Below are 10,566 nucleotides of genomic sequence, written 5' to 3' on the forward strand. Positions count from 1 at the left end.
TCGAGGACGGTTCCCTCAACTCGAATTCATCCGCCTGATAACTTTCCTACTTTTTCCTAAAGGAGGAGAAGAACAGCCTGGAATAGAGAGTAGCAGAATTTTTAGGGCCCCTTTTCCAGATTCTGAGGAGTTTGGGGCCTACTTGGAAGGATCTAACTGCGTCGCGGGAGGTGCGGCCGAGAGAACTATTTTCAGTGGCGCACGGACACGGCGGCTACGTAGGAGTGATTAGTCCACAACAGACGTTGCATAAATTTCAGCTCCGCCTAGCCGGAACTTATAGACGCGCCAGACGTTGTAGGGCCTGTGTCGTTGTTGAGGAGGCTCGACGGGTTTGGACTTGCGGTTTTTCGCACTCGCTAACAGGTACTGGCCCGCAGCCTTCGAGACCTGGCGGGGGCCGGGGTTGGAGGGAGGCCGGTGCCGAGGGAACTGAAGTGAGAGGAAACTGGCCGGGTCTTGGCCTGGGTGCACCTTGGTGGGGGGAGGGGAGGAGCTGACGCGGCGTCGCGTCGCCGGGCCTTTCCGGAAGGTGGGCCTTGTTTACGTGAAGGGAGCGGGGGCGGTTGGCGCGCGCGCGGAGAGGGGCCAACAGACGCTTAACCGATGGCGGTTCCATCGTGTCTGTTTCAGAGGGGGAAGGCGGAAAAAAGGTAGTGTGACTTCTAGAAACCTTTTCCTTTCGAATCGCAACACAGATGTCGCTTACCAGCTCCGTTTAAAAGGGAGTTTTTATTTTCCGTGTCCTGTGGGTTTTTTAAAATTTTATTTTAGGTGCTATGCTTAAGTTTTGGGGAAATTCTGAGGTTAAGGAAGAAAGCTCTGGAGGGTAAATTTACAAAGCAATTTCGATACTACAGTATAAGTTGAAGCCTTGACTAAATTAAAATTTCGTATTTAGCCCTGGCCGGGTGATTCGGTTGTTTGGGAACCCCGTACACCAAAAAAAGGTGGTGGGCGCGAACCCAGGGGTTCGAATGGATGTTTCTCTACTTTCCTCTCTCCCCCCCTTACTTTCTAAAATTCAACAAAAAATATATCCTTGGGTAATGACTTTTTTTTTTTTTTTTTTGGTCTTTTAAAAGGAGATATTGCCCTAGCCGGCGGTTAGAACGTCCGCCTGCGGACTGAAGGGTCTCGGGTTCCAATGTGGTCAAGGGCACAAGAGTGGATCCCTGCCGGATTGGGGCCCGGGTCGGGAGGCAACAGATGGATGTGTCTGTCTCATAGATGTTCTCTGTCTCTTCCCCCCGCCCTTCCACACTCAGGAAAAAAAAAAAAAGATTTTTCATTGTGCCACAAAATCTTTTTTGTTGTTAATGCTCACCCGAGGATATTTTTCCTAGTGCTTTTCAGAGAGAGTGGAAGGAGGGGGGAGATCAGTGTATCCTCTTCACCAGGAATCCTCCCTTCGGTGCAGAGGCCAACAGTAACCACTGAGCTGAACCGGCCAGGGCAGGGTTAAACTTTTTTTAAAGGAATGTTGGGTTGATTAATTTGTCTAGTTTCATAAAAATTGGAGGTTCGTGAGAGATGTGTATGATTTAAGGCATTTGGAAGAAGAATTAAGTTTTGAAGAATTGATTAGATATAAAAGTAATAAATGTAAAGATCCTGAAATGATATATTAACTTCTGCTTTTTGAACTCTGTAGGTCAAAATGCAAATCTTCGTGAAGACCCTGACCGGCAAGACCATCACCCTGGAGGTGGAGCCCAGTGACACCATTGAGAATGTTAAAGCCAAGATCCAGGATAAGGAAGGCATCCCCCCTGACCAGCAGAGGCTAATCTTTGCTGGCAAGCAGCTGGAAGATGGCCGCACTCTTTCTGATTACAACATCCAGAAAGAGTCCACCCTGCACCTGGTCCTGCGTCTGAGGGGTGGTATGCAGATCTTCGTGAAGACCCTGACCGGCAAGACCATCACCCTGGAGGTGGAGCCCAGTGATACCATTGAGAATGTGAAGGCCAAGATCCAGGATAAGGAAGGCATCCCTCCCGACCAGCAGAGGCTCATCTTTGCAGGCAAGCAGCTGGAAGATGGCCGCACTCTTTCTGATTACAACATCCAGAAAGAGTCCACCCTGCACCTGGTCCTGCGTCTGAGGGGTGGTATGCAGATCTTCGTGAAGACCCTGACCGGCAAGACCATCACCCTGGAGGTGGAGCCCAGTGATACCATTGAAAATGTGAAGGCCAAGATCCAGGATAAGGAAGGCATCCCCCCTGACCAGCAGAGGCTCATCTTTGCAGGCAAGCAGCTGGAAGATGGCCGCACTCTTTCTGATTACAACATCCAGAAAGAGTCTACTCTTCACCTGGTCCTGCGTCTGAGGGGTGGTATGCAGATCTTCGTGAAGACCCTGACCGGCAAGACCATCACCCTGGAGGTGGAGCCCAGTGATACCATTGAGAATGTGAAGGCCAAGATCCAGGATAAGGAAGGCATCCCTCCCGACCAGCAGAGGCTCATCTTTGCAGGCAAGCAGCTGGAAGATGGCCGCACTCTTTCTGATTACAACATCCAGAAAGAGTCTACCCTGCACCTGGTCCTGCGTCTGAGGGGTGGTATGCAGATCTTCGTGAAGACCCTGACCGGCAAGACCATCACCCTGGAGGTGGAGCCCAGTGATACCATTGAAAATGTGAAGGCCAAGATCCAGGATAAGGAAGGCATCCCTCCCGACCAGCAGAGGCTCATCTTTGCAGGCAAGCAGCTGGAAGATGGCCGCACTCTTTCTGATTACAACATCCAGAAAGAGTCCACCCTGCACCTGGTCCTGCGTCTGAGGGGTGGCTGTTAATTCTGCAGTTTTGCATTCATAGTGCCAATGATGGCACTACTCTGCATTCTAGCCATTTGCCCCAATTTAAGTTTAGAAATTACCAGTTCAGTTATAACTGAATCTGTTCAAAATGTTAATAAAAGTTTTGTTGCATGGTAGCATATTTGGTGTCTGTCGTCATGAAATTATGTAGTGATGTGGGGATTCCTAGCTGGTTAAAATGGTGTTTAAGGAAGGGATTTAATTTTGAGATTGTCAGTGACCAAAATTAAGTCAGGACTTTGGTAAACATAGGGTGTGCCAAGGTATAGGAACTTGGTCTCAGTCTTATAATTACCAGTTGGCTGTTTTTCTTGCTCAATAGTGCATTGCACTGAAGTGCTTCAGGTAGTGAATGGAAACCTAATCCTGTCTGTTATATGTGAAGTCAGGAGCCAAGAATCAATTTGGAGCCCTTAAATTTGAAAGAAGGCTGGCTGATGAGAAACATTGCATGAAAGAACTTGAGTTAAAAAGGTTCTGATCTAAGGCCACTTGCAGACACTGGTGTTTTAGGCAGCAAATGAAGGTGGGTCCTAACAACAATCAATCTTAATGACTAATAGCTCTACATTATTATAAGGAGAAAGGTAAGATTGCAACAGCAAATGAAATTTTCTAGTTTGGGACTTGATAAACGTCTTCATTCTTATCTAAAGCTAACGCAAGCAGTTCTTATGCTGCCATACCGATAAGACTAGGCAGTATATTTCTAATACCAAGAAGAGAATTTTTAAAAATATATTTTACTGATTTTTTTTTTTACAGAGGGATAGAGAGAAACATCTATGAGAGACAGACATCCATCAGCTGCCTCCTGCACACTCCCTACTGGGGATGTGCCTGCAATCAAGGTACATGCCCTTGACTGGAATCAACCTGGGACCCTTTAGTCTGCCAGACGACGCTCTATCCACTGAGCCAAACTGGTTAGGGCCAGGAAGAGAATTTTGAGGGAATAAGAATCTGGATTCTTACAGTGCTTTTTTAAGTTCTCAACCTCTTTCCCCTTTACAAACAATTCCCTGTAGTGTAACCAGTGATTTGGTGGTTTCTCATTTGAACAAAATTGAATGGCGTGTGTTGGGGTGATGGGGAGGTGTCCAGAGGTGCATTGTTGAAATACAAAAAGCCAAGCATCAGGCCTAGAAATACACCCTTGGTAGTCCAGGTATACCTCACTCAGAATGACTTGGGGCTTAATTTTAGGAATTCTACCTTAGCAACAGTCAAACATTTTCAGCATAAAAATTTTGGAGTACTTAACTCTGGGTTTTTTTAAGTTAGACGTTGGAAATAGCACTTATATATCAAACCCTTGGGGTGGTAATGAAAAAAGCCTTTATAAAAAGCCTGCCTGCCTGGCTGATGTGACTCACTGGTTGAGCATCAACTCATGAATCAATAGGAACCCAGTTTAGTTCCCTGCCAGGGCAAATACCCAGGTTGCAAGAGGCAGCTGATCAATGTCTCTCCCATTGATGTTTTTATCCCTCTTAAAAATACATTTTTGTTGATTTCAGAGAGGAAGGGGGAGAGAAACGTGAATGATGAATCATTGATTAGCTGCCTCCTGCATGCCCCCTACTGGGGATTGACCGGCAAACACCCCCCGCACCCGCACCCCACATGTGCCTTTGACCGGAATCAAACCTTGGGACCCTTTGGTCTGCAGGTCCGGTGCTCTATCCATTGAGCCAAACAGCTAGGGCAGAACTTTTTTTTAAAAGCCTTCCTTAGATTTGAGGAAGGTGACCTCTAGTCCCATTATCATTACACAGTTGGTTAACTTGCTGAATGCTTAGTTCATGTTAGGGGGGAACCAAGGATTGGAATCCAAGTGTCCTATGAACTCAGACATACCTCATAAAGTCCATGAAATTACATTGGGTTTCTTTCCCTTCAGAATGTCCAAACTAGTGCTTTTATTAAGCAGGTTTTTGCTGAATATGCAATAAAATAATTGGGAAAAACAGACCTTTGGATAGTAAAGCTGGATTTTTTTTTATATTGATTTTTTTTCAGAGAGGAAGGGAGAGGCGTAGAGAGAAACATCCATGAGAGAAACATCGATCAGCTGCCTCCTGTACACCCTCTACTGGGGATGCAACCAAGTAGAGGTAGCCTTGACCAGAATCGAACCTGGGTCTTTTCAGTCCACAGGCCAATGCTCTAGTCTAGACACTGAGCCAAAGTGGTCAGGGCTAAAGCTGGATTTTTAATGATTGTTCTTCCCTGGCTGGTGTGGCTGGCCCATTGTTCCTTACACTGAAAGGTCACAGGTTCGCTTAGTTCCCAGTCAGGATATGTACAGAAGGCAATGGATTGATGTTTCCCTATCACATCAGTGTTTTTCTTCTAAAGGTTCATGTTTAAAAAAATTGTCTTTCACATTTTTTAACACTAATAAAAGCCTTGATTAATAAACTTGAAAAATAGGCCCTGGCTGGGTAGCTCAGTTGGTTATAGCATATACCAAGGTTTCCGGTTTGATTCCTGGTCACATACAAGAATCAATGAATACATGAGTGGAACAACAGATCGATGTTTCCAAAATAAAAATAAGTGGTTGAGCATTGACCCATGAACCAGGAGGTCACAGTTCAGGGCATGTGCCTGGGTTTCGGGCTCAATCCCTGGTGTGAGGTGAATGGGAGGGGGGGGGGGGGGGGCGAGGCAGCCGATCAGTGATTCTCATTGATGTGTCTATCCTTCTCTGAAATCAAATACATATACATTACACACACACACTGAAGGGTCTCACCTTCGGTTTCTGGTCAAGGACACATACCTGGATGGCAAGTTTAATCCCGGCCCTGTAACAGGTGTGCTGGAGGCAACAAACGGATGTGTCTCCCTTCCCTGTCCCTCCCTCTCCCACTCTAAAAAACAATGGAAAAAAGGATCCTCACATGAGGATTAACAAAAAATCTATACTAATAAAAGGGTAATATGCTAATTAGACCAGGTCAACCTGCCATTTTCTGGACATCCTATTTCCTTCTGGACAAAGCCATGATGGTGGGGGTTGAGGAGAAGCAGTTAGGGGTGAGATCAGACTGGCAGTGGAGGGCAGTTGGGGGCCTAAACCGGCAGTCGGACATCCTCTAAGGGGGTCCTGGATTGAGGAGGGTGCAGGCCAGGCTGAGGACACACCCCCCCCCCCCCACACTGGGCCTCTAGTATATAAATAAAAATATAGAGAATAAATGCATTTCACTGAACAGCATTTGGTTTGGGCAAATAGGACTTGCACAATTGTCATTTCTACCAAATCTTCACTACCACTTGACGTGCTAATGCAGTGGTTTTCAACCTTGGCTGCACATCCTCTGGAAATTCTGTTTCTTTGTTACTAATGTTGTGGCCTCACCCCATAACAAAGAAACAGAATTTCTGGAGGATGAGGCCCAGAAATCAGGATTTTAAAAAGATTCCCAGGTGATTCTAATGTGCAGCCAAGGTTGAGAACCACTGTGCTAATGGGTCTTGTGAAAAAGGGTTTCAGCTGTTCCTGTCTCTTAAGCCTCAGGATCTCTTCCATAGGAATCCCCAAAGGTATTCATGGGTCTCAGCCAATTCACCCTACACACAATTGAAATTTGAGCAAGGAAAAGGCTCTCCCTGTGTCTCAACCATCCCCAATTATAATCTTCATTGTCTACCTTCTACTTAGGAATTCATTAATATGTTCTATTTTTTATGAACTTTCCTGAAAGGTGCCTGTGTGCTAAGTTGTGTTAAAAGAATGCTTGCTTGGCATGCTGAAAGCAAGACCCGGTAGCCTGATGCCACTCCAAGATAAAGTTTTTGCTAGTTCTCAGTGAAATGAAAAAATAAATGAGAACAGTACAGTGAATTATACATAAATTATGAAGTCCATTCAATTTAAAAGATTATACACCCTCTGTATAAAAGTGTTGCAGTATAATAAAATGATTCGGAGTGTGGCTCTGGAGACACGACTACTTGAGTTTAAATCTGGCTCCACTTACTGGCTTGTAACCATGAGCACACAAAAGAGTGGGCCCCTGTTTAACATTGGTTCCTTCAGGAAGATAAAGAGGGTTTAGGGAGTTGTATTTAAACTATATTCTAGATATTATGTGCAACCCATAGGCTTCCAGGAAGCCTGAAGTCATTTGCAACATACCCTCAGTATTGTTCACAACATGCATCCCTGTCCAAGAGGCAGCAAAGTACTTCTTTATCCTGAAGTCAGATTATGCTCCCAAATTGGGTCGAGTTCCTGATTTATTATGCACAAGTCTCTGATTCATTCTCTATGCATCTCCCAGGGCCTCCAGAAACTACATCTCATGAGACTTCCTGAACCTCAAGAGCCTTCATTTTAATTACACTCTGCTCATTCCTTAAATAATCTGAAGGGGCAAGTCATGGTTCCCTTTTAATTAGGCTCAGCGGACTCCAAGCTAAGACAGATGCTGATTTCTGGGAAAGTGTATTACACTCTGCAACAATAGTAACAGGGAAGTAAGTTTTGGGATTTTACTTTTTTCATACTTTCTTGATCCCATTACTAACTTTGGTCTCCCCCTCCCCCCTTTTTGAAAAGTAATTATTATTTTGTTGTTGTCAGAAATTGAGTGGTAAAGTTTGCTTCCCATCTAGTAGGTATCAGCCAACCCCTATAATTTGTTCTAGCACCTACTCGTCTGACCACACAACACCTACCACAACTCCTTTTAAGGAATACCTTTACTTTCAGAAATTTATACTATCAATGTTTCCCAAACTTTGTCCTCCAAACATAACCACTGTAAAAAGGATGTTGTGGTCACAAGGGCTCAGGAAGCTATTACCTCCCTCCTGGAGACTTATGATATGCATGACTATATTAAAGGCTCCAAGAAGTTTTGCCTTAAAAGATTTTGTTTAATGTTGTTTAACCCACTGTTTTTCTTTCTTCTTCTTTTATTTTTAAGCATATTTTTTTTTTTTTGAAGATCAGATACATTCTTTATTATACCACAGGCTGCAATTGAGGTAGTACTAAGGGACAAAGCTCCCAGTACTCTCTGTTTTAAGCATATTTTTATTGATTTCAGAAAGAAAGGGAGAGGGAGAGAGAGATAAAAACATCAATGATAAGAGAGAATCATTGATTGGCTGCTTCCCGCACAGTCCACACTGGGGATGGAGCCCACAACCAGCGCATGTGCCCTGACCAGGAATCAAACAGTGACCTCCTGGTTCATAGGCCAACCACTGAGCCATGCTGGCCAGGCTAACCCAGTGTTTTTCAATTTCAATTTTTTTTTAACCTTTTCTGTGAATGTCCCTCACATTTTAAGAAACACTGTTCCAGCCATGACCTCTCCCATCTCCCTGTCTAGCACTGTGGATTGCACATAATTCCAGGCCTCTTTCAGTGCAACCTGTCTCACAACTGTAAACGTACTTTTTTTTTTTTGCCCCACCCTGTACTTCATAGTATAGATATCTCACACTTTACCTATCTTGCTGATGGATAGGTAGAATGTTTTAAATTTTTCACTGTTAAAATAATGCTGTAACATCCTTGTAAATTCTCTTATTGCTGTATCAAAGAATATGGAATTTTACAATTTGATTACCACAAAATTGCCTTTCAAAAAGATTGTACCACACACAGTGGAATATTATTCAGCTTTAAAAAGAAAGGAAATTCTGACACATGCTACAACATGGATGAACCTGGGAGATATGATGCTAAGTGGAATAAGCAACTCACAAAGGGACAAATACTATATGATTTCACTTATATTAAGTATAGAGAATAATCAAATTTGTAGAGACAGAAAGTGGAATGGAGTTGCCAGAGTCTAGGGGAGGGGGAATAGGAAGTTGGTGTTTAATACATATGGAGTTTTAGTTTGGGATGATGGAAAAGTTCTGGAGATTATAGTAGTGATGATTACATAACAATGTGAATGTCCTAATGACACTGAACTGTACACTTAAAAATGTTTAAAATGGCTCTTGCCAGTGTTTCTCAGTGTTTAGAGCATCAGCCCATGCACCAAAGGGTTTTGGGTTCCATTCAGGTCAAAGGCAGGTACCTGGGTTGCAGGTTCGATTCCTGGCCCCAGTCGGAGCACATGCAAGAGGCAACAAATTGATGTCTCTCACATTGATGTTTCTCTCTCTCTCTCTTTCTCTCTCTCTCTGATCTTCCCTTCCTCCCTTCCTCTCTTTAAAAATCAATGAAAAAAATATCTTTGGGTGAGGATTAACAACAACAAAAGTTAAAATGGTAAATTTTATATTATGTATCTTATACTACAATACTTTTTTTAAAACTATGCCAACATAAATTTCCATCAGTACGGCCTAAGAGTACCTAGCCTTTCATACCCTTGTTAACATACATTATGAATCGTTTTAATTTTGGATAATTTGAAGAGCAAAATTTTTTTTAAAGATTAATTTTAGGGACATAGAGAAGGAGAGAAGGGAGAAGGGAAGGAGGGAGGGAGGGAGGGACGGAAAGAGAGAGATTGATTTGTTGTTCCACTTATTTATTTATTCACTAGAGGCCCAGTGCATGAAATTCATGCACGGGGGTGGGGGTCCTCAGCCCGGCCTGCACCCTCTCCAATCCCGGGACCACGGGGCGTGCGGCTTGTCCCTCTCCCAGGCTGGACCACAGGTGCAGATGCAGCCGCTGGTGCCCAGAACCACAGGGCATGCGGCTTGTCCCTCTCCTGGGCCGCAGCCTGGCTGGTCCTCATTCCTCTCTCCCCAGTGTTGAGTATCTGAGCAGTTCCGGTGCAAGGGCATGAGGATGTGATGACCATTTGCATATTAGCTCTTTATTATATAGGATTGGTTGATTCTTGTATGTGTCCTGACTGAGGATGGAACCCACAACCTTGGCATATTGGAATGTGCTCTAACCAATTGAGTGCCTGGCCAGGGGACACCTTATTGTTTTAATTTGCATGTTTCTGATTAACCTTATAAGATTAAGCACTATTTGTATTTTTTTACATTAATTTGTACTGAGAATTACCTTTTCACACCTTTGCCCTTTTTATTATTAATTTGTAGGACCTCTTTATATTTTTTAAAAAGTAATAACTTATCTGTTATAATTGTGTTAAATAGTGTCTGAGACTATTATCTCACTGTTTGTTTATGGTATCTTTTGTCAAAACAGAAGTTTTGAAACTGAAAGAGAATCTGGCAATCTTTTTCTGTATTACTTCTGGGCCCAAAAAATAAGTAAAAGTGTAAGGCTGTTGATAACAACAACACATTTTTTTAAGAAACAGAATCATCAATGTTTCTACACCCCTCTGGGTGAAGAGTGTTCCAGGAAGAGAAACATGCCCCCCACATGACTCCCAGATCATAATAGCATTCTTCCCCACAGGGATCAACAAACCAATGACAGACACTTTTTTTTTTTTTTTCTCCTTAGAGAGGAAGGGAGAGGGAGAGAGAGAAACATCAATGATGAGAATCATTGAATCGGCTACCTCCTGCCAATTGAGCCTGCAACCCGGGTATGTGCCCTTGACCAGAATTGAACTCAGGACCCTTCAGTCTACGGGCCGATGCTCTATCCACTGAGCCAAACCAGCTAGGGCGGTAGAGACTCTTTAAAGCTGTTAGTTATCTAGTGATTAATGCATGGATTTTCAACTGGTGTGCTGCAAGAGGCACATTAGTGTGCTGCAAGAATTTTTAAAACATACAATACCTGACTATTTAGTCCAGGGCACTGACCTCTT

General features: G+C 43.7%; 1 protein-coding gene across 1 annotated transcript; it reads left to right on the forward strand.

Moving 5' to 3' along the window:
- Window positions 1-265: 265 nt before the first annotated feature.
- UBB (ubiquitin B) lies at window positions 266-2,946 on the forward strand. The gene is made up of 2 exons (XM_070393103.1): window positions 266-366; window positions 1,655-2,946. Exon 2 carries the CDS (start codon window positions 1,661-1,663, stop codon window positions 2,804-2,806), a length of 1,146 nt encoding a protein of 381 aa, XP_070249204.1. The 5' UTR covers window positions 266-366; window positions 1,655-1,660; the 3' UTR covers window positions 2,807-2,946.
- The last annotated feature ends 7,620 nt before the right edge of the window (window positions 2,947-10,566 follow it).

This window comes from Myotis yumanensis, unplaced genomic scaffold, assembly GCF_028538775.1.
Source record: "Myotis yumanensis isolate MYYU_CA2020_CCGP unplaced genomic scaffold, mMyoYum1.0.hap1 SCAF_16, whole genome shotgun sequence".
Classification (NCBI taxonomy): domain Eukaryota; kingdom Metazoa; phylum Chordata; class Mammalia; order Chiroptera; family Vespertilionidae; genus Myotis; species Myotis yumanensis.

Coding starts and splice junctions, on each gene's coding strand:
- UBB (XM_070393103.1), top strand. CDS start 1,661: ATGCAAATCTTCGTGAAGACCCTGACCGGCAAGACCATCACCCTGGAG.